The 25,031-nt window shown below is 42.2% G+C and overlaps 1 protein-coding gene and 1 long non-coding RNA gene across 2 annotated transcripts; one reads left to right on the top strand and one right to left on the bottom strand.

Moving 5' to 3' along the window:
• The first annotated feature begins 2,428 nt into the window (after positions 1 to 2,428).
• Positions 2,429 to 16,326, top strand: LOC149123552 (uncharacterized). Its single transcript, XR_016216214.1, has 2 exons — positions 2,429 to 2,855; positions 16,064 to 16,326. It is a non-coding gene; the product is annotated as an uncharacterized LOC149123552 (long non-coding RNA).
• Positions 16,327 to 19,026: 2,700 nt separating this feature from the next.
• Positions 19,027 to 21,726, bottom strand: MYF5 (myogenic factor 5). Its single transcript, NM_001319577.1, is given in 3 exon segments — positions 19,027 to 19,807; positions 20,223 to 20,298; positions 21,073 to 21,726. Coding segments are annotated over 3 exon segments (768 nt in total). The 5' UTR covers positions 21,574 to 21,726; the 3' UTR covers positions 19,027 to 19,616.
• Positions 21,727 to 25,031: the final 3,305 nt, after the last annotated feature.

Here is a 25,031-nt window from a genome sequence, read left to right as displayed (position 1 = left end):
CCCGTCTTTGTGGAGGAACGACACAGGACCCTGCGCTGTTCTTTCGTCTGCTCGGCCCTCCCCGGGTTTGCTGCTGGTTCTTCCCGGGTTGGCTACTGTCCCTTCCACCTCCGTGGAAGGGCAGTTCCCCCTGCCACATTCCCCACTTCCGCGGGGGAGTGGCACACCGCCGGCCGGCTCTCTCGGGGGCTGCACAGGTGTCCCTTCAGATAGATGTTCCCCTTAGATGTTCCTGGTGCATGTTGTCTCTCTCCTCCTTTATAGTCCTCTTCCACCAATCCCAACTCAGCTACCCACACGCCGAGTACGCTGCTCTCCTCCAATCAGGAGCAGGTCCTACAGTTTATTGGTTGAACTGGAGGCGGCTGTGTAGAAGCTGTTTCCCTTCTCAGCGCCATATTGTGGGAAAGCAGATGCATAGAATAAGTCTTAATTCCAGTAACTTAGTCTAGTCCGAGTTGCTCCCCACATGTATTATTATGCTTTCCCAAGACAACTTTTTTTCTCTCCAGCAAACACTCAACAGAAAGTGAATTTACTTCGGATTCAGTCAACATCTAAAATATATTATGAGGACCCTAAGTAACTGACACCTGAAATTGGTTTCAGGTATTACTTCCCTGATGCACCTGCATAGGATTGGTTCACACACACCCCCCGCCCCACACACACACAAACCAAGCTCTTCAAGAACAACACTGTTTTCTCACATTCTTTTGCTCCTTTCCATAATTCCTAGCGCACTGGTGACTACACATAGACATGAGAAGTGGTTACAACTTAAGTCCCTGTATTCCCAACAGAGGCGTGAGAAGATGAACTCCAGCTAAACTAGGGTAGCCTTCTAAGGAAGGAACGTTTAGGGAATACATTTGTTAAAAGGCACTCAGGAGTACCTCCTTCTGCAAGGGCACAGGAAAAGCCCCGAAGCCAGTTGCATATCAGAAATGGCATCCATTAATCCCTTTGCCAAGCAGCATGAAGTAAAGAGGCCTTTGAAAGGAGTTGCCCTTAAGAATGGAGTCATGGTTTAATGTGTTTAGTTTGGAGCACCTTCCTGTTAGAAGCCAGCACCTGCAGCCGACTGACAGAGTCACTGCTTCTGGGAGTGGATTGGGTAATGATTCTGATGACATTTACAGCCAGCGTTTCAAGAATTAATTTACAATGAAAATGGTTCTTAGTGCAGTGAATACATCATTGCAGTGAAAGACTGACTTATCAGCTATAAACCATGCAGCCCAGCTGAAGTCCTTTAGAGGCGAGCATTACGCACATTACTCACGTTTATTTGGGGTTCATAATTCACTGGGAGCATATTTGAAATATGAACGTATATGCCTCTATAATAAAAAAAGAGAAAGAAAACCTAGAAAGGGATTAAGAAAGGGAGCTGGAAACAATGAAGGGATGTGTTCCAGGTGCCTTTTGTCTGTCTCCTTTTTTATTTTTTCAAGGATTTTATTAATCCATTAGATTCTCAGGATCCCAGCAAATGCATGATAATTTATTACAACACAATTCTCATGTCAATGAGATATTAACACAAAGACAGCAGATTCTGCGTGGTTCATAGATATAATTCTAAGAATGTAATGATACTTCCCTCCCTGCTCCTTCCTTCCTACTTTCCTTCCTTCCTGTTCTTCTTTTCTTCTTTCTCTTTTTTCCTTTGTCTGGATTTTTCTTCACAGCAGCCACAAAGCATACTTTCCTACAATCCCTTGTATTCTTTGTCAGCAGCATCAGGCCTGAACATCTGATTGGCTGATCTTGCTTTCTTCGTTGTTAACTCATAGTCCATCATTTTCATCAAAATATTTTTTCTGAAAACTTGTAAGGAAAGTTCACATGAAGTATGTGTCTTCATGTTCTTTACTGGATTTTATGAAAACTTTCAAAGTCATTCATGGTTTGCCTTCAGTAAAGACCCAATATTATCCTACAAATTCTAAAATATTCTCAAAATGACTCTAAGTAGCTGTAATTTTTTTCCACAAAAGATGGCTCTGTTCACTGAAAAAAATTACTAGCAATACACTGTTAATTACAGCAATACACTAGTAATAAACCTACATTTAAAAGTGATTAAGTTTTAGATATATATTAAATACATCTGTCTTTTCTTAAAGATTTATTTATTTACTTGAAAGAGTTAGAGGGAGGCAGAGTCAGAGAGAGAGAGAAAGAGAGAGAGAGGTCTTCCATCTGCTGGCTCACTCCCCAATTGGCCACAACAGCCAGAGCTGCGCCGATCCGAAGCCAGGAGCCAAGAGCTTCCTCCAGGTCTCCCATGCGGGTGCAGGGGCCCAAGGACTTGGGCCATCCTCCACTGCTTTCACAGGCCATAGCAGAGAGCTGGATTGGAAGTGGAGCAGCCAGGACTTTAACCAGTGCCCATATATGGGATGCTGGCACTGCAGGCAGTGGCTTTAACCTGCTATGCCACAGTGCCAGCCACTAAATACTTACGTCTTATAATTGCAAAAAGTAATACAATTATGAAAAGGGAGTTAAAATAAGCTACTATATTTTAGTGAAAACTAAAACTAAAGATTCCACTGGACAGATGGTTAATGAGAAGCAGAGGTATTGATGTCACATAGTCAGTGCATGTTCTTGGCTCTAAAATAGACTTGTGGTGAGTTCTTTGGCTGAAATTAATATTTGTGTGTGACTTTAAATTAGCAATGTCCTTTTTTAAAGAATGGATACAAACAATCTATTTGGAGAGGAGCACTTTCTAGACAGTGGTCTCAGTGACAACTCGGGCATCAGGGAAGGAAATACACTCCAATGAATTTTCCGAAGCCTTTGTTCAGAGATCTGAATGAGCTTAATTTTCAGTAAGTCTGGTAAGTATCCCGGTGCCTACCACCTGCATTTCCTTCTCTCCTAACCCATTCTTCCTGGATACAGTTACATCTAATGAGGCTCTGCATATCCATGTGCAAACAACTCCGAAAACATTAGAGCTCTTTTAAAACGCTGACTAAAAAAGAAATCACAGATTGGAAAGTGTTGGTATGAGAAGAGTTTGTATAGGTTTCTTTTCACTGTTCTATTTCTATTATGTAAGTGTCTATTTGGGAAATTTACAGAAAACAGAAAACTTGAATGTAAAAAATACTGGGGTAATTATTTCCATAGTTCACTCATCTAAATGCAGTGTCATTCTTTGCATGAAATAGCTGTGAATGAAAAATACAAATACTATGTGAAAGAGTGCAGCGTTCTAAAGAATGGCATTACTTGGGACTGAAGCTTTACTGGAAGCTAATGCATAAAATAATTGAAAATATCATTTGTAAAAATAGAAGTCTTTCATGATATGGCTCCATGAGTAAAGCTAGAATGGACATTCCAGAGATACTCAACGCTTTGTCAATGTTTCCAAGTACCACAGTAAATATAACACATGAAACTTAATAGCCATGATTTTACAAATTAACCTCCGGAGGGGATTAGTCTAACAATGAGAAACCTACACAGTGAGCTGTAGGAATTGGGGCAACACTCTTCTTTTATAATTCATTGATTTAAAAAGGGATGACTTTGCCTAGCACAGTATATGAGAATTAAAAATGCATCTCTCACTTAAGCTTGAATAACCATATGGACTGAGATATGTTGAAGAGCACAATGATTCTAGATATTTGCAATCACTTATACCAATCAAAATGTAATGGATATGTTTCTTTATTAATAGAACATAGTTTAGTAGCACTTTACACTATATTATCTCATATATTTGTTAATATTTAAGAATTAATTTTTCATTCTGAAAACCTTTTAAAATTAGAAAAATAAGGGCCAAAATTTAGAGAGCAGACAGGATGGAGAAAACATAGACTGTGGCATCAAAATAAGGTTTTATGGGACCGGTGCTGTGGTGTAGCGGGTAAACCCACCACCTGCACTGCCAGCATCCCATATGGGCACCAGTTCTAATCCCGGCTGTTCCTCTTCCGATCCAGCTCTCTGCTGGGACCTGGGAAAGCAGTAGAAGAGGGTCCAAGTGTGCTTAGGCCCCTGCACCCATATGGGAGCCCCATATGGGAGCTCCTGGCTCCTGGCTTTGGATTGGCACAGCTCTGGCCGTTGTGGCCAACTGGGGAGTGAACCAGTGGATGGAAGACCTCTCTCTTTCTATATGTCTGGCTCTTCTCTCTCTGTGTAACTCTGACTTTCAAATAAATAAATAAATAAATCTTTAAAAAAGATTTTATTAAAACCTTAAAATTAACCAAAACAAAAGTAGTACTTTTAGGTAAGTGACTTTACTAATGAGCCTTCTATAACTTCTGCTATGCACAGTGATATGTGCTTAGAAATCGTAGTTTGTCGTGGCATTCTTGTGGCACAGCAGGTGATGCTGCCCCTCAGGGTGCTGCATTTCATATCAGAGCACCTGGGCTCAAGTTCCACCTTTGGGATCCAGCTTCCTGCTATTGGGCACCTGGACACAGTGGATGATGGCTCAGGTACGTGGTGCCCTGCAACCCCGGGAGAGGCCTGGATGAGTTCAGGGTTCCTGGCTTCAGTCTGGCTCAGGCCTCACTGTTGTGGGCATTTGGATAGAGGAGCTCCCCAGCCCATTTCAAATAAAAAAGAACATAAATAAACATTTAAAAAATAAAAACAAAATCCTAGAGTCTTTCAGAAAGTTTGAAATCATTAATTTTGGAATTTTATTAAATATTTTTTTATTAGACAAACACAAAAAGGGGAAAACCAATTTGTTTATGTTTACTCTCTCCTGCCTAAACATATCTTCGGGCTAAAGTATTTAGTCTGTCACTTTTATGTGAATGTCTCAAATTATATGAGGCTATCTTTTGGGTCAATATATTTTTAGATTTTTTTTAAAGCAAAAAAAAAAGATATTCTAGTTTATTGCTGTCTAAAAGTCTAATCCTTTAGGTAGTTTTAATAACATGCAGGCAATTCCTGTTTCAGAATTTTCCAATTTCCTAAACTGGAAACTGGATTTCTCAATGGGAATTTTAAGAGTGACTGCTTTAAGAGAAATCCTATCTAAATGCCCATCCTGGGCAGGCATTGTGGTACGGCATGTTAAGCCCATGCTTCGTAAACCTACATCCCACATTGGAGTGCCTGGGTGCGAGGCACACTCTGCTTCCCATCTGGCTTGCTGCTAACGTGAACCCCAGGAGGCAGCACATCATGTCGCAACTACTTGGGTCCCTGCCATTTATGTGGGAGACCCTGATGGAGCTCTTGGCTTCTGCCTGGCCCAATCCTGGCTGTTTCAAGCATTTAAGGAGTAAACCAGCAGGTGGAAGATCTGCTCTGCATTTCAAATAAAATATAAATAAGTAAGTAAACACTTTAAAAAATGTTCATCCAAATTCTAAAATCTGGTTTGAGAGACCTACACTACCTCTAAGCAGACTACTTCCCAGAATAGTCTTAAGGCTTACTCCTATAACAATCTAGCCCATGACTTCACGGTACACAGTGGGATGGAAACAAGGCTGATATGAAATTTCCTAAAGGTCAACCCCATTTTCTAACCATGTCCAAATGTAAAATATTTACTACTATTAAATTGTTCCAGTTAGCAGTTTCTCTCTTTCATACTTTGATACTGTTAAGTGTGAACTCTTTCACGGGATAGATAAAATAAGTTTCAGCTACAAGGTTGCAAGTATTTAAGGTAGGATGAGGATTACTGATGTACATTATGTTGAATCTCATGTATAGAATCCTCTCCACCTTAGTTGTAGAGCTCAGTTATCTACAACAGTGCAAATATATACATTTGCATTCATGGGATGGGGTCCAGAGACCAGGAGAATAATCACCAGGCTCCTTTCAGGACCCAAACTAGACTTATTACATCAGAAGCTCTCTAAGTAGGCTGCAACAATCTGCTTTACAAGCCTTCCAGATTTTTATTTTTTATTTTATTTTATTTGCGAGGCAGAGAGCTCTCCTCTGCAGGTTCAGTCCCAGATGCCTGCAATGGCTGGACAGAGAAGACAGGAGCTCAATATATGTCTCCCATGTAGAGCCATCAGTAACTGCCTCTCAGGGTCTGTGTTAGCAGGAAGCTGGAGTCAGGAGCTGGAGACGGAAACACCAATGTGTAATGAGGTTATCGTAACTGCTACACCAAATGCCTGTTCCTCTTCCATATTCGTGTTGTCTCAACTAGAAAATGCTGGCCCCAGATACAGTGGGCATCTTCATGTGGCAGCAGAGCAAACCTCCCTTGGTATCCAGTAGCGATTGGTTCCAGGAGTCCAGCATTTAGGAAAATCCAGACGGGGAGGAAGTACAGTCTAAACCCACTCTTCAAACTTCAGGAGGATTCCTCGCATTTGATTCTGATTAGTGTATCCTCATTCTGGATGGAGCATATTCATATTGTACTCATGTCCACATAGACTGCCAACCAAAGTGAGTTCACTGTGGAGTTGCCATTCTTAGGCAAAGAGCAAGTTTTCAGACCCATAGGTTAAGAAGAATTTTAACTCATGAATAAGGTGATAAAATAAATGTTTTATAAAAAGCAATAAAGATAGCATTTTTCCTCTATCAGAGGCTAAAATATCTGGAGAAATAGTGTTCATAAAAATAGGAAATAGACATGCTTTGTATATGTACTTTTGGTGGGAATGTATAACGGTATAACCTCTTTAAAGAACAATTTGCAATTATGAGCAAATTAATAAATGTATATACTCTCTAAGAAAAAAAGAATAACATATGGGGAAATATTTCTCAGTATCCTGTCACCCAGAATTTTGTATGAATTCTACGTGTCACTAAAAGGTAAAAAGTAGCTGTCTCCATGTATTGCATACATTCTACATACTAGGAACTAACTTTAGAGCATATACAAAAGTATCCCAAAAACAGCTGGAGGAGGTGAGCATTGGAAATCCTATTTTTTAACTCAGGAAAATAAAGTGCAAAGCTGGAAAGTAATGTGATCAATGTATATATAAGACAGGAACTTGTAATCAGGGCCGTCTTACTTCAAAGTGTATTCCCTTAATTATTCTACATTATCACTTTCTACATTCTTCATGTTGGATCAGAAAGACCACAAATGCCTCAATATAATGTTTAAAAACTTGGGCAAGCATCATGAAACAGTGGTTTAGCATACAGCTAGAGATACTGGTCTTCTATATTGGAATAGTTGGCTCAAGTCCCGGCTATTTTGCTTCCAAATGCACACCCTAGGAGGCAGCAGACGACAGCTCAAGTGCCTGAGTCCCTGCCACCCATGTGGGAGACTCATATGTGGAGTTTCTGGCTCCTGGATTTGTCCCAGGCCAGCCCTGGCTGTTGCAGGCATTTAGGGAGAGAACCACTGGATGGAAGATTTTCTCTCTCTATCCTCTCTCTTATTCTCTCTCTCTGTTTCTCCCTTTCAAAACAAATTACATAAAATAAATAACATTTAAAAAAGAAAACTGTTGAGTTATCAACTCACAACTTGAATTTCTTTGATAATACAAATGAACTTTGCGGTCATCAAGGTTCCTAGAGACTTTATTGCCATTACAGAAAATTTAACCTTTCTGTCTTGGCCAGAAATCTAATTTGAGCAGTTTTACTTTGATGCTCTATTTTTGATTAGGTAAGCCAGTCATCCTGTTTGGCATTGTTGTGTGGTGTTGCTATGCTCACACTAACCAGCTGTCACATTCCAGTCCAGAGGTGGGTGAAAGGACTCTTGTTTATATATCATTCTGAGAGGGCTTTTGGAGGCTTTGAGTTGGCAATATGTCCAAATAAAGGACATCTATCCTTCCAGCCGAGAAAGTCTGAAAATATTTCAAAATCTTCAAGCAACTTGATAAAAAGTTTCTGCTATTCAAATATTGGCAGTCTGTTTTTATGCAATTATTTATAACTCTGTTATTAAGACTGATGATGTCTTTGTAGCAGCTACACATTTCTTCACATTAAATAGATTCTAAATTTGTATGGGACCATTCATATCATATATCCTGTCTTTCTAACAGAGATTAACAGGGTGGATTTTGTGATCTACAATTAAATATGGAAAGAAACTTGAATTCCTCCAATAGAAGATCTACATATCTAGACAAATTAGCACAAAAATATAGAAACTTATTCCGTGAGTAGTTATTTTTACTTTTTACATACTAGGAATTCAGAGAATACTTCTGCTTCGAAGGAATACACAACCGAGTTTAACATAAATAAATAAATAAATCATACTTTGAACCTTTTTAGCCACGAGTTTAGGTGCCCTCTCAACTTCTTTTAACAACTGAAGTCAGTAATTGTGGGCTTAGTCACCCAAGAAATCATCTTAGTCACTCTTACCACTTTCCTGTGTTGCTAGCTCATTTTCCCTGTTTCTGTTATCTTTTTTCAGAGACTGTAGAACCAAACAAATGATTCAAAAGTAACTCAAAAGATGGGTAATATCTTCAAGAGAAAATATATGGTCCAACCCCAAAACAGTTGATCACTGTATCATCAGGCACATGAAAATACCCATTTATCCAGTTATTTTATCCAAACTGGCACCTCTCAACAAATTAGGTTAGCATAGGGACGTAAAATCAGGTTGATTAAAAGGCATATTTTCAAGTAATGCTGTTGTTTTCAAGTTATATTTACTTTAATTTTGGAGATAATATTTCAAAGACCTTTTTTATATTGTCATCATTACTTAATTGTAGCAATATGATTTTAGCAAAATTAAGATCTTAAAAATTAAATCTAATATTGTTTAGGAGGAGAATATTTACTTTTCAGTGAAATGAATATGTTATAACAGTGCTTCACTTTTTATATCACATTTTAACTGAGCACACAGAGCGCTCACAGAAGGAAAGTGTTAACATTTAATTGTCTGTGAAATAGTTTCAAAGAGTTAGCTGTTACATGAAAAAAAATAATAGTCACTTAGAGAATTGTAATGCTGTAAGCTTGAGACACCCAACCCAATGGAAATTCTTTGAATAGGAAGAGAAATTACAATAGTGTTTAAAATCCATCTCTGATCTTTCTTCATTTGCTAGTTCTCATTTGTTTTGATATTCATCTGTCTGTTGTATCATTTGAATTTTAGAGATTCATCAACACCTGCAACCTGATTAAACATTTCCTAGCAAAAAAATAAAAGAATAGTAATTGATACATGGTCAGGCTGAGTTAACTCAATGCCAGTCAATGTTAACTGTTTCTGAATGTCTGAAGGTGACATATCATGTAACCTTAACATCTGGATGACTGGATTTCACTCTTTATATCCAGATGTCTGGCATCATGCAGATACAACCTCAATGGTTTAATCAGTCAACAATGTTCATTGAAAACTCTTGTGCTGGCTAATTCTGCAGGAGCTAGTGGACATCCCCTCACACATGGGCTATTACAAAATCCTTTTAATTAATCCTCCTGACTGCACCCTCCCTCTATAAACACCATTAAAAAAATCTTACTTGTTGGCTCAAACACTTGCCTTGCCTCAGGTTTCCAGTGAATTTTCGTTGGTGCCTAGGGTTGTAATAGGAACATATCCAAGAATCCCACTTGTAAACTGATTATTTTCACGTATACTTTGTGTGTGAGCCTTCCTCGGCAATAGCTTGGTGTGGTAACACCCAGGTTCTTGAGTTGCTTTATGCTTTCTCTATATAATGCATATCAGAGAGTTTTAGGCACACCGTGACTACTCCATGAATGGAGATAATTACTTTTGTCTACTAATGTTCACATTAATAATACATGTTAAACCCAGTTTCTGGTAAAAAAAAAAAACTTTAATAAATGCCCCTTTTTAACTGTAACCACATTTCTTTGACTGTAAAATCCCAATGATCATAAGGTATCCAATTTGAAAATCTTTTTGAGTGAAAAAAGGCTATAAAACTCAAACTGATTTAAAAAATATTGTAATGTGGAAAATTATGCCAACTGAGAAATACACTGTTGTTTCTCTGTTGTTACCACTGCTACTAAATTTACAATTCCCCTTTGCCTTATGTTCCCAGCATATAAAATTAATTACTTTGAAGAAAGGGAAGAATCAAAAAATGATTCTATAATTGCTTGTTCATGATACAACACAATGAAATGAGAAATGTGGGAGAAGATGAGTTCAATTCTGGCCATTTGGATGTTGTCATCAAAAATGAAAACTTTTGTTGGTCACTGAAAATATCAGTGGTCCACTAAAGAAAAAAACCTATAGATTTCCATAGGAAATACTTTGAATGAGTCAGCTCATATACAGTATTCATAAGGATGAAGAGGACTCATTTGGGTCCTTGGGTAGTAGAGCTGGGGGTGTTTCTGGAATCAAAATGGTTCCAAAGGTGCCCTCTCAGGAGTCTTCATGCCTTTATTCTGAAGTTAAAACACAAATTTCTTTTAAATCATAATTTGATGAGTATTTGTTATGTATCATGCACTAGGCTAAATATTTTTTGTGTTTTATTTCAGGCAGTTCTCACTTCTGCAGTGATTTATAGTCTATCATCCACATTTGTATGTGAGAAAACAGGTTTTGAGAATTTAAGTAATTTACCTAAATTAGCTCATTAGTGGTAAAGCTGGCATTCAACTTCAGCTCTTGTCCTGGGCCCCAGACCTACTGCAAATAGAGAGCTCATAGTGGGTACTGTGTCCTATTTCTGTCTCTGAATATAATCCAGCCTACTTGCAAATGACTTCTTCTATTCCCTCATAATTTCTGTCTGTATTTGGCCATCATAATCTTTCTTTTTTAAAATATTTTAAATTACTTTTTTAAACATTTTTTAAATAAACTTCCAAAGTATAGCTTTTGGATTCCAGTGGCTTACCCCTCTATAACTTCCCTCCCACCCACAAGCCTCCCATCTCCCGCTCCCTCTCCCATTCCATTCACATCAAGATACATTTTGCAATTATCTTTACATACAGAAGATCAATTTAGTATATATTAATTAAAGATTTCAACAGTTTGTACCCACACAGAAACACCAAGTGTAAAGTACTGTTTGAGTGCTAGTTATTGCATTAATTCACATTGTACAACACAAGGACAGAGATCCTACATGGGCAGTAAGTGCACAGTGATTCCTTTTTTTTTTTTTTTAACAGGCAGAGTGGACAGTGAGAAAGAGAGAGACAGAGAAAGGTCTTCCTTTTTCTGTTGGTTCACCCCCCTCCCCCAGTGGCCGCTGTGGCCGGTGCATCGCCTGATCCGAAGGCAGGAGCCTGGTACTTCTCCTGGTCTCCCATGAGGGTGCAGGGCCCAAGGACCTGGGGCATACTCCACTGCACTCCTGGGCCACAACAGAGAGCTGGACAGGAAGAGGGGCAACTGGGACTAGAACCTGGTGTGCCAGCACCGCAGACGGAGGATTAGCCTATTGAGCCGGGCGCTGGCCACACCTGTTGTTGACTTAACAAATTGACACTCTTGTTTATGGCATCAGTAATCACCCTAGGCTCTTGTCATGAGTTGCCAAGGCTATGGAAGCATTTTGAGTTCACCAACTCTGATCTTATTCAGACAAGGTCATAATCAAAGTGGAAGTTCTCTCCTCCCTTCAGAGAAAGGTACCTCTTTCTTTGATGGCCCCATTCTTTCCACTGGGATCTCACTTGCAGAGATCTTTCATTTAGGTTTGTTGTGTTTTTTTTTTTTTTTTTTTTTTTTTTTTTTTTTTTTTTGCCAGAGTGTCTTGACTTTCCATGCCTAAAATACTCTCATGGGCTTTTCAGCCAGATCCGCATGCCTTAAGGACTGATTCTGAGGCCAGAGTGCTATTTAGGACATCTGCCATTCTATGGGTATGCTGTGTATCCTGCTTCCCATGTTGGATCGTTCTCTCCTTTTTAATTATATCAGTTAGTATTAGCAGACACTAGTCTTGTTTATGTGATCCCTTTGACTCTTAGTCTTATCATTATGATCAATTGTGAACTGAAACTGATCACTGGGACTAGTGAGATGGCATTGGTACATGCCACCTTGATAGGATTGAATTGGAATCCCCTGGCACATTTCTTTTTCTTTTTTCTTTTTTCTTTCTTTTTTTTTTTTTTTTTTTTTTTTTTTTTTTGACAGGCATAGTGGACAGTGAGAGACAAAGACAGTCTTCCTTTACTGTTGGTTCACCCTCCAGTGGCCGCCACGGCCGGCGCGCTGCAGCCAGCACACCGCGCTGATCCAAAGCCAGGAGCCAGGTACTTATCCTGGTCTCCCATGGGGTGCAGGGCCAAGCACTTGGGCCATCCTCTACTGCACTCCTGGGCCACAGCAGAGAGCTGGCCTGGAAGAGGGGCAACCGGGACAGAATCCGGCACCCCGACCAGGACTAGAACCCGGTATGCCGGCGCTGCAGGCGGAGGATTAGCCTATTGAGCTGTGGCGCCGGCCTACCCTGGCACATTTCTAACTCTACCATTTGGGGCACGTCAGATTGAGCATGTCCAAAACTGTACATCTCCTCCCTCTCTTATTCCCACTCATATTTAACAGACAAGGTCCATTCAACATCATGACCTTTTAAGTTGGTTCCCATTACTAACTGGTAATTCATATATCTGTTTCTAACTGTGAATTCCTAAGAAAAAGAGCCTGCTTATCTCAGTGCATGTGCTTGAATTAACCTATGCAGATAAATGGATCGTCTACTCCAAGATCAGGTTCTCATCCCTAATTAACAGGCCAATCGGGCTGCACAGAGGTCAGCCTCCCTTAGAAGATGCTAGAGATAAGGCAGTAGTAGAAGCATCTCTACTGTCTTAAATCAGCAGAAGGTGAAGCTACGGAAGTTAAAAATAAGTCCACAATAAACCAGAGAAGAGTCTGCGCATCAGAATCCTAACACACAAATATTAATGGGTGGCTAGAATAACAGAGTTCAATACAAGAACTCAACACAAAACAAAAATTTCAGATAGCCAATAGAAAATGATGTCAAGAATTTCTATGACTAAGAGTTTCAAAAATGAGAGTAGATCACACCATGAAAAAATGTTCAGTAGTTCAGCAATATCAGTTTATCCATTATACATACAAATACAGTATCTGGCCTACACACACAGAATATGTGTGTGTGTGTGTGTATCTATATCTGGGAAATAGGAATGGCACCTTCGTGAAATACTTATGGAACCTCAAATGTGTGGAGGTCCCCTCCCACACCAAGCAAGTAGTAATTTGTTGACTGTGGAAATTAGCTGGATGTCCTCTAATTAAATTCAACTTCAAACTTCAAAATAATCTACTTGGAGATGGATTAGATCCCACAGGATGAGACACAGGATGAGGGCTTAGTCTCATAAGACCCGCCCAAATTCCAGTGTCAATCTCCAGCTCCAGTTTGTTTCGCTTCTGACCAACTGGCTATAATCCGCCTCCTTGAATTTGACTAATTTGCTAGAGTGGCTCACAGAATTCACGGAGGTCCTTTCCTTATATTTACTGATTGATGACAAAGAATCTACACATGAGGCCGGCGCCGCAGCTCACTAGGCTAATCCTCCGCCTTGTGGCGCTGGCATACCGGGTTCTAGTCCTGGTCGGGGCGCCGGATTCTGTCCCGGTTGCCCCTCTTCCAGGCCAGCTCTCTGCTGTGGCCAGGGAGTGCAGTGGAGGATGGCCCAAGTGCTTGGGCCCTGCACCCCATGGGAGACCAGGAGAAGCACCTGGCTCCTGCCTTCGGATCAGCGCGCTGCGGCGGCCATTGGAGGGTGAACCAACGGCAAAAAGGAAGACCTTTCTCTCTGTCTCTCTCTCTCAATGTCCACTCTGCCTGTCAAAAAAAAAAAAAAAAAAAAAAGAATCTACACATGATACAGAGGAAGAGCTGCACGGGACAAGGAATGTGGGAAGGGTTATGCAGCTTCCATGCCCTCTCCAAGAGGGCCACTCTGCAGGAACCTCCATGTGCTCAGTTAGCTGGAAACTCCAAACGCAATCTTTTTGGAATATTTTATTTTAATGATTTTTTATTTTGTTTCTTTGAGAGGTAGAGTTACAGACAGAGAGAGGGAGAGACAGAGAGAAAGGTCTTCCATCCACTAGCACACTTCCCTTTCCACTCTAGCAAAGGCCAGAGCTTTGCCAATCTGAAGCCAGGAACCTGGAGTTTCTTCTGAGTCTCCCATGGGGGTGCTGGGGCACAAGCACTTGGGCCATCTTCTGCTGCTTTTCCAGGCCATAGCAGAGAGCTGGATTGGAAGAGGAGCAGCAGGGACACGAACTGGGGCACATACGGGATGCCAGCGCAGCAGGCGGAGGCTTAGCCTACTACACCACAGCACCGGCCCCTTTTGGGTTATTTTAGAAGCTTCATAATGGGACAAACAAGTGTTAAGAATCATAGAAATGCGTGCATAATTTCCATTATGAGATACAATTCAGAGAAAAGATAGATGATGCCACAGAATGAGAGAGGGCTTGGGAAAAACTTGCCTTGAGTTTGATGCCTGAGCTGCGATCTAAAAGAAGAGCAGGAATTGACCAGATGCAGTAGAGGAGAGAAGAGCATTGCAGACAGGGAGAACATGGTGGGAATATGGCGATAGATGAAAGTCTCCTTTTGGGCAGGCATTTCGTGGAGCTTCGGATGTATGCGTTCCATATTGAAGTGCCTGGAGTGCGGTCTCATCTCTGCTTCTTTCCAGGTTCCTGCAAATGCACATCTTGGGAGCAGATGATGGCTCAAGTACTTGGGTTCCTGCCACCCAGGTGGGAATTTAGGATTGAGTTTCTGGTTCCTGGCTTGGCCTGGCCAAGTCTCAGCTACTGTTGATATTTGGAGACCTTACAGTCTCCCATCCCCTCCCCTCCCCTCCCTCCCTCCCTTCCCCTCCCCTCCCTCTCTGCCTTTCCAATGAAATGGAAACAAATAATTTGTGAAGTCTCCTCTATGGCTAAAGTAAATAGAGCACTTGACCAGAAAAAGGTCATTCTAGTAAGGAAGATACAAGACAGGCATGCAAAACCTTACAGGTCTTCATATTAGCCAGCTTGCTGGTTAATATGCAGTACGCTGCTAGGGAAAATGGAATGGTTGACATGATCAGGTGAGTATTCTGAGACAAGTGCTTCAGATGCAATATGCAGAAGAGATTAAAGCGGCATTATGCAGCATTACTTCTGTTTCAATTAACAAAGTTCCCAACCATACTATTGTCCTTTGTTGGCTCCAAAACTTGAAAAAGCAGATAGGCAGACATTTTAGGAGCTGGTTGCTCAATGATGTTTTCAGGAACAAATCTCTCTGCATCATAGCTCTGATTTCTCCTGTGCTGGTTTTATTGCTAAGCAGGACCTCCCCTCCTGGGAGTGAGGAGACAGCTGATAGGCTAGAGGCAAACATTTCGATGTTACCACCCCAGAAGAAAGAGAATTCCGTTTTCCTTACAGTTTTAGCCAATATCCCAGGACTAACACTCACTGAAAAACATGGGTAACTTGTCCATCTGTGAAATAAATCATTCTGGCTATGAAAGGAGGATATGCTCATGGTCAGGGATGAATAATTTGTTCACTTCTAGAGTCAACTGGTACCATCAACTGCACCTGACTGACATGAGATAAGGAAACACACAGTTCCCATAGAAAACTTGGTTGCTATCACTAGATGGAGGACAGGTTAAGAGGATCTTAAGATATTCCTGGCGAGAGATAGCCAGAGTTTGGACTAAGGGTACAGATTTGAGAGGTATTTACAAGAATGAATTCATAGGATTTGTGTGATGCATTAGACAAGATGGTAAGGGAGATGAAAAGAGAGAAAACAGGAATATGTCCTAAATTTTATATTTATACAACCGGTGATGTCATTCAATGTAATAGTCAATACCAGAAAGGAGCCAGGTTTAAAGAAAGGGGAAAGATGATATATCTACTGGATGATATTGAGTTGAAGGTAAGGTACCATTGAGACTTCCAAGAGATTTTAAAAATGCTGTTGAATACACAAGGTTACTTCAAAAAGTTAATGGTGGGGTGGTCATTTATTCCAGTGGCCAACAATGGAGCACTTGCAATCAATTCTCAGCTCTGGCTCCTGACTCCAGCTTCTTGTTAATGCAGATCCTGGGAGACAGTGGTGAAGGCTCTTGTAACTGGGCACATGAGAGACCTGGATAGAATACCCAGTTCACAGCTTCATCCCAACCCAAGCCCAGCCATTTGTGGAGTGCACCAATGGATAGGAATTCTCTCCCCCCTTCTCATGTAAATATATTTTAGTGTTTATTGTAAAAATTCATTAGAAATGCATTTATACTTTGAAAAACTGTGTGGATTTCAAGCAGTTTTTTTTTGTTCCCAAATAAAAGTAGCTTTGAATTCCATTTTCTCCATGAGCTTCAAATGACAAACATATTAGGGAAGACATCTGACTTAGGAGTGTAAGACTGAAATAGTCCACTGACTTTTTCCATAGACGGTGACAGACACAGAAACCATAGAGTGGAATGGGTGAAGGTAAGGAAATTGAAAGAGTGAATACCGAAGATATACCAGTGGTTGTGGTAGAGTAACTATGGATACAAGTTTGTTTCTATTTTTACCACTTAAAAATGGAATTGATTTGCTTCTCTTTGATTCTGGGCTGGTTCTAACTTGTCTGACCCAATGAATGTAGCAGAAGTAATGTTCTGGGATTTCCTATACTAAGTCCTAAGAAGCCTTTTAACTTTTGCCTGAGCTTCCTGGAACCTAGGATGTGAAGCAGCTCAAATAGCTAGCTGGTGTGTATTCTTAGGCAAGTTATTAAATTTCTTAAGACTCAGTTTCCTTATGTGCATAGTGATAAGGACTCAGTAGTTTCTAGTTGCTGCTTTGTGATGATTCTCTGCTTAATGTATATTGGAATGAATTAGGCAGTATAAACGGAGATAGGGTTTGTCTTATTTTCTCTTTTATAAAGGAATGTTTGTATAAGATTTTCAGACGGTAATAATTTTAGTGGTATTTTTTATCTTATAAGCCTAATCACTAGTCAACTAAAATGTTTATAATCAGACTTCTCTGGGGGAATAAATATGATGTTGTGGCTTGGGGTACAGTGTGGGAGGCTCAGCGGTGATATTTTCAGTTACTTTGCTATTTAAGTAGCTCTTCTCTGAAGTTACAAATAGCTGCTCTCTAATATGATTCTGAGAATCACCACCTCCACAATCAGAGAATTAAATTACCATGTTCATCCAGTAACTGTTAGAACCCCGAAGAGAGGGTCTCAGGAAATACCACTCTCAGATCAAGTATTTGTAAGAATGGCATTTTAAGGAGGAATTTGTGTACGCATATGGCCAATATTTTATCTCACTGGCACAATTCAAATGAGAGAAAATATGTAAAGACAACCAAGACACCCAAGTTATGCGGCAACTTGCTTCCAGATCCCGTTTCCCAGTCTCCATGATCTCATTCGGATCTGTTTTCACATGTATCTCAGTGCGCTTGCATTTCCCAGGCATGAGGAGACTGGAGAGTCTTTCCAGTTTTGTTTCCTGGGAACCCCCTCCCCAGCGGTTTGCACAAGGGGGAAGGGAACATTGCCCCAGTTGCTCCCAGAAATCTGAGTTGCTTGGTTGCATGTTTTCCATCAGCTGGGATAAGATGGGCTGACACATGCTGAGAGGCAGCCCAATTGATCCCTCCAGAAAACTGATAGATGGCAAAATCCCAGCCTTACTTGAGTCTTTGGTCAGTTCCAGTCACTTCACCCCTTGACTTCTTGGAAAAATGACGATTTTTCTGGATCTAACCATTGGAGAACCATTTTCCTAAGGCCTCTCATCCAGGAAGAATTATACATGGCTGCAAATGATGTTTCATGCTGAGTCCTTTATTGATAGACATCAGCCCTCAGTGTTAGAACACAGGAAATGGGATTAACTGAACAACTGAGCATGCAGAGTATTGTCTTTAATCATATCTCCATCGCCCTTTATAGTCTATTCAGATCCCTGGAAAAGGTCTAATATTTTAATGATTACAATATTCCCTGAGAATATCAAATGCACTTGCAAAGTTACAGAAATAATTGGAACTTGACAAGAAAAATTAGTTTCCATTCATTTTAAATAAAAGTTCCATTTTCTGCATAATTTTATTAAATGGAAAATAATATAATGCTTAAAAAATTGATCCATAAAACACCAATCCAATATTTGAATAGTGTTTCCTTCCTGATTCTCCTAAGAGCAACAAATTTCTAAACCTCTCCACTGGAATGTCAAATGAAATAGACAATATTCCTAGCACAGAATCGAACAAAAGCAAGTGACTCAAATCATGCTGAAGTTATATATGAATCTCTATAGTGCCACTCCTGAATCATACTCATGTGGAATCCTTACTCTCCTGGATAATGAGTACAGAAAGACAAAATCCCAAATCACAACAACTTGTTAACAGAGTGACAGCGGCTGTGATATTTTCTTTTAACTCAGCCCTTCTCCCTCTCTTATGGAATGAACAAGAAAAGACACATGCCTACTTCAGAGGCATATATACACAAAATATAATAAAATAAAATTTAAAAGGCTGTAAAAACAAACAAGACAGCTACAGTCTGCTTCACTTAACTGAATTGGTTTACTTATGGTGGCAATTCAAAAACATTTTTAAAAGCCCAATACCTTTAAATATTTCATTGACATTATTAGCATATTAGCATAGTATGGTATCATGGAATTTTGAGGCAGGATGATGATGATGATGTAACTATGTACAATATTTTCCTTTAAAGTTATGTCATGTTCTTGGGTAACTTCTACCTCCCTTTTATACAATACAACTTGGCATGAAATGGTATAGAACTAAGATACAGGAAATTTTTTATTTTGTATTCTCTCTTGAAATATCATTAATATATTTCCATTAGTGACATCAACAGGACTTAAACTGGGCCCATGAGATGCTAGTTATTCAGATTTAACCATTAAGACATCTTTGATTTTATTCAGCCCAACCTTAAAGATTTCATGTCAATGATTCCTAATTTCATTAGGGGTCTTTTTTAACAAGCCAAGAACCAAAATATGTCTTGTAGTAAACAGTTTTATTTATGGTGGAATTTCCAAAATTTTTCATATCTTGAAATTATCCACAAAGTACTGTTCAGTGCTTACATTTAAAAATGCATTTCTTATAAGAAAATGATTAAAATATATAACATTAGGCAGATTGCTATATTTTTTATTTAATACAATATAACCAAAGATTAAAGAGAAAGGCAGAAGTTAAATATATTTAAATTCCTTGTAACTGACTTCCAGGTGTTCTAATGTTTAAGAAAAAATAAGATCTAAACATCAGGCATAATATTTTGATTACAATATTTATATATATATATATATTATATGTAAGTTAAGCATTGCAACAAGCTACCTTCAATAAATGGCCTGCTATCAGAAACAATATTATTGGAATTATGCATCTACAGCAAAGAAGTATTACTTGCAATAGTGGCTTTTTAGTTAAATACACTTTCTTATAAAGAGGCAAGATAATATTTACAAATTTACAGCTGGAAAGGAATCTTTATATACAGGTTGTCTTGATTTTGGATTTTTGGGCCTCCTTGCCCCTGTGTAACAGGCCCGGAAGAACTGATCTGGACTAGACATCTAGTTCATAGCACATGATAGACAAGCCGGGAACTAGACGCCCCTGGCGTTGCAGGCTGGGAATCAGTGCTGGCGACTGGGGAGAGAGAAGCCGGGTCCTGGAGAGGCAAGCCGGGTTGCTCTGAGGAGGTGATCCGATCCACTATGCTGGATAAGCAATCCAAGCTGGATAAGGAGCTTTTATCTGTGGCATAGACTAAGGATATAAGGAGAAAAACATTAAAAAAAAAAAAAAAAGAGCCGCAGGGAGACAGACTTGCTTATGTTTAATTGTGGGTCTTCTGTGACATCACAAGTCAGGTGGTCACAGATAGCCTGATGCCGAAATCTGCAGTAAATGTCTATCAATTCCTGGGACAACCTGGAGTCAGAAAGCCCCAGTAATATTTTAAGCAAAAGTGCGCATGTGTATATCTGTGTGTGCACGTGTGTGTGTGTGTGTGTGGTAGAGGAGTTTGGAGCATAAACTTTATTTGGCTCTGCCAGAGCCTCCCCTGAGCACCATTATTCCAGTGCCACCCCTAGTATCGCCTGGAAGAACACACTGCTCTGACAGGCTAAATGTGAGGTTGAACCAGTCTTTGCGCATCTCTGCAAAGATCCGTTCTTACCATTTGGTACATCAGGACAGTAGACACTGTCAAAACTGCTGCTCTTCCTGGACCAGACAGGGCTGTTGCATTCAGGCTGTAATACAAAACACAAAAAGAACTTTGTTTTCAGGTCTTGGCGAAAGATGCTCTGACCTGGGGTGGGGCAGTGCTTGGCCACCAGCTCTGTCCACTGAGCATCCGGCATCACCTTCTTTTGCTTGGTTTAGGAAGGCTCAGCCCTCCCCAAATTGCCAGGGCACCAAGGTCAGGCTCTGTGCTTGATGAAGAGGAGAGCAGCAGTAAGGCAAGTGGGGGGGGGGGGATTCAGCAGCAATGTGCATGGGGTTAACCATGCAAAATGGATTGGAGCAGAAGGAAGCCACACTAATTCAGGGAGAAAACGTTTTCCCAGGGCAAAAACACATTAAAAGCTGGCAGCGCTGGAGCAAACGTTGTCTGAAAAGAATGCATCAACATCTACCAGCCAGGCCTCTGCAGAGCAAGGGACTGAGGCCGTGCTAGCCTTTCTTTCCATTTCTTCATTAAGTTCGTGGTAAGCACACAACAGGATCCACTGGTGCTTTAATTTTTGGAAATAAACTGAAGAATGGAGAAAATATCCAATTGGTCATTCACAGCCCTCCCACCCCCATCTCACATGCCAGCCCTCTCCTACAAGGTGCCCCCAGAACTTGGAAGGAAGTCAGATTGAAATCTTGTTCCAGAGTTGTTTCTTGGACCTTTCTAACTGTGCACACCCCTCTTGAGCAATTCAGCACCCCACACGCTGCACCTGCTTAAAGGAGGTTGTTGGGACTTTCAGGGAAGATTGGGCTAGGCGTGGTTAGGCGCCAGCCCTGGGGCTTACCATGCCGTCGGAGCAGTTGGACGTGGGGCTGGTGGGCTCCGAGCAGCTCTGCCCTGGAAGGCTGTAGTAGTTCTCCACCTGCTCTCTCAGCAGCTCCTGAAGGCTCTCGATGTAGCGGATGGCATTCCTGAGGATCTCCACCTTGGGCAGCCTCTGGTTGGGGTTGGTGGTGGTGCACCTCTTGAGCGTCTCGAAAGCCTGGTTAACCTTCTTCAGACGTCTGCGCTCGCGCATGGTGGCCGCCTTCCGCCGATCCATGGTGGTGGACTTCCTCTTGCAAGCTTTGCAGGCCCACATGAGGCAGTGGCCAGCCTGGTGGTGGCCCGTGGGCGCCCGCACGTGCTCGTCCTCGTCCGAGCCTGGCAGCTCTGCTTTGTGTACCCCAAAGGCAGCCACTCGAGGCTCGAACTCGTCCCCAAACTCACCCTCCGGGGATGGGATGCAGGAGCCGTCGTAGAAATACTCAGAAGGCGAGAACTGGCAGCCGTCCATCAGGTCCATCCTGCAGAGGGGGCAGGCAGGCACCTGGGTGGCAGCGAGACACAAGGGGGAGAATTGGAGGCTGGAGCCGCCGCGGGCCGACAAATCCCAGGCGCAGCTCCGGGGTTGGCTTCTCCGGTAATTAACAAGGGCAGTTGCCTGCCGGCCTGGGTCGGAGGGCTGAGGTTGGGACTCCTTATATAATCCTGGGGCTTGGGGGGAGGGAGGCCGGCCCCCGTGGCCGGGCACCATTAGCATATCCCACCGCAACCCTCGCGGGGGTTGTCTAGCAAACCTCCGCCTGTCCCCTAGAGACAATTTGCTGTTTACTGCCCATTTTGACGCTAATGGTTTTCCTACATTTCTGCTGGGCACGGGGACCGCTCCTCAGCCTGCTCTCCCGCACTCTCTCGATAACCTAAGTCCAGGGGTCACTTAAAGCATAACAAAAAGAAGAGAGCAAGTCCAGTTTTTTTTTATTTGCTTTTGCTCACACAGTAAAAAAATTAATGATATAATTAATAATGAATAGAAACTCTCCACTTTCAGTTGCCACCAAAAGCCACCGGCTTGCCCTCCTGATCCTGGACATGAGAAATCATCTGATTTCTAAGGGTTTGTATCTTTTTTCAAGAACCTTAATTTTCTCAGGATTTTTTTTCTAGGTGAGCGCACTGCATATCGGTTGCTAAAACTTGAAGGGGGGATTCCAGTCCTGGAGTAAACCTGGGGTTGGTTATTTTAAGTCGACTTTGTAGAGCTCGGGATGTTCCCTGTTCGGATCTGAGGGTCAGCTTCACATTATTGGAGGCAGGTGGGCTTGGACCTGCCCCAAGACAGGTTTGGTCTTGGTTCTTCCTGCACCTCTGCCAAATCTCCAAGGAGGTGGCACAGGGGGGCCAGATGCTGGGGGATGTTCCTCCCTTCCTGGCTTCCTTCCTTTCCCACCCCTGCAAGTGTTAGCTGAGCGCTTCCTCCTTTGTGCAGGGCCTTTGCTGGACCTTGAGCAGGCCCAAGCCCCACAGGCCAGTGCCTGTAAGCTGTGCAGTGGAGGAAGCCCAGGGCGGGTCTCCTTTCTCCTTCTCTTTCCTCTCCGCCCTGTCATTTCCACAGACTAAACAGCCAAGCTGGGCTCTGGCGTCGCTAATTTTCTGCTTTCAGGCAAACTAACACCGTTACAGATGCGTCCCAGCTGCCGGCCCCCGCAGTCCTGGGCTCGTGTAAAATTTCCAACTCCTCAAAGCCCAGTCACTAACTTCACACACTTAGGTGACAAAAGCCTCAGGAAAAGCAATCGCAGCAGGGTCTTTGAAACTTTGGTGGGGAGAAGGCCAGAGTGCAGGGCTTCCATTTAAATGAAAATGATTCCATTAACTAGTGTTCACCAGTCCTGGCTGCCAGTAGCCCACTTTCAGATCTCTGGGAGGTGGGGAGGTGCTGATCCTATTTATTCAGGAAAAACCATTACTTCGGATCTACACAAATAGGAGTCATCTGGGGTTTTGGCACCAGGACTTGTCCCCCATTAAAATCAAAGAGGGAAGGCTCTCCACTGGACCCAGGGCCATCTAGCTGTGGCTCCAACGTTCCCGGACGGGAGGGAACTTTCCCTTGTATTTAATTTTTGCAAAAATAGTTTTCCTAAAGCATTCCTGGTTAGCCAATCTGTTATCTGCAGGGGCCTGGAGGAGCCCTTTTGTTTTCATGTGAGACTTTGTGTTGGAAGTACAAGCTCCAAAACCCAGAGGTGGAAGAGTGACAGCGTGAGTGTCCATTGCCAGCTCTCTTCTGTCCCATCATCCCTAAGACAAAGATCCCTGGGGACAGTCAGGCTCCCTGTTGCATCAGTGGGAAATCTGTTCCCTACCTAGGCATGCTTACAAACTCGCTTCGTTTGAAATGACTAAGTGCCTCTGGCTGCACAAGGGTCCAGTTCCTCATGGAGCCAGTTTCCTCCACTCCAGGCTGGTGGAAACATCAGAAGGGCAGAGCACACTGCTCGCTCTCTCTGAAATGCAAAACTGGACAGATATTCTTACCCAGGAATCCTCAGCCAAGGCCGCTGGTTCTGGTCAGCCACTACAGGGCCACTGTTTTCTGACTGTACAGTGCACACGTGTACTAGCACATTCGGCGCTGCTAAAACAGGCTCAGGATTTGCACACAAGGAAAATTTGACAGGAGAAGCGGGGATACTTTTCTGCCTGCCTTTCAGCTCCTTTTACTTTGTGTGTTTCGTCCCAGGTCCCCTCCGAGGGAATGGAATGTTTGTAGCTAACAATGGAGAGTTCTCCATTTGCCAAACACAGCTCTCAAGCCTTCTCAACTATGAACTAAGTTCCCGCAGCGGCCCGGGCGGGGAGCTAGTATGTGGACCCATTTTGAAAAGAAGGCAGAGCGAAGCTGGAGGAACTGGACAATTTGTCCCAGGTCACAGCAGGAGGAAAGGAGGCAACCCGGCTCGAGAGTCCCGCTCCTGGAGGGAATTCTTTTTGTCGTCTTCATCTTCTTCCATCAGTTCGGGCTCAGCGCGCTCCCGTGGCGCCCCGGAGCAGAGCCGCTGGCTGCGCGGTATCGGCTCGGTGCCTGCGAAGACGCTGTCAATCAGGAGCCTCCGTCGGCGACGGTAGAGCTCGGACGTTGGGACGTCCTTTGGTAAGGTGATCTCAAAACAGAGTTACCGGAGTGCCGCGGGCCAGTGGAACTAAAGCAGCCGAGACAACAGCAGCGCCCCGCCGCTTAATGAGACTTGCGAGAGGGGTCCTGGGTTGAGGGCCCTTGGGACTCAAGTGCTGAAAATCGGATCTCAGGGCACCGAAGTGAAAAAAAACGAGACAAAACTTTTAAAGCGCTGTCAGGGACGCGAGAAGAAAAAGAAGGGGGAAAAAAAAACCCACGGAGGCAGTGTGCCAAGAAGTAGGGAAAACCAGCGCTCAGAGGTGACTGGGGGCCCCCAATGAGCAGGAGCCACTGCCTTTCCTAGGGGACACCTGGAGAGAGAAAAATGGGCAACTGAGTGAACGATGTAGAGAAAAATACTGGTAGAGGCGGGTGGGAATTAAACCGAGAGGTATGGGAAGAGTTAAATTGTGTTTAAAAAAATAAACTAGCTATCAGCAGAGGTCTTGTACTCAAAATTAGTAGATTGACTTCTACTCCTGGCACAAAGAATGAACATGTCATCTGTTTCCCACTATTTCGGCAGCACAGTGCATTTCTGGCATCGTGCACATTTATTTAAAATGTGAACGATCGATCAGGAGTTTTAAATCCTGCACTGACTGTCTCTTCGGAAAGCCTCCCAGTGGGTAGGCAAAAGGGAAAAAAAATCCACATAACAAAAGACTCAACCACATCCAGTGTGATAAGTGAATACCCACAGATGTTGTGTGAAACGGGTAGTTTATTTCATTTGCTTAAATGTTATGTTCTGAGCAAAAATAAATGCAAGTTTCATTTTTCTCCTAACGTAGACTTAT

Source organism: Oryctolagus cuniculus, chromosome 11 (genome assembly GCF_051225735.1).
Source record: "Oryctolagus cuniculus isolate XC-2025 breed Fujian yellow rabbit chromosome 11, ASM5122573v1, whole genome shotgun sequence".
NCBI lineage: Eukaryota > Metazoa > Chordata > Mammalia > Lagomorpha > Leporidae > Oryctolagus > Oryctolagus cuniculus.
The sequence above is the reverse complement of the archived record's forward strand: the minus strand, read 5'-3'. Positions and strand labels throughout refer to the sequence as shown.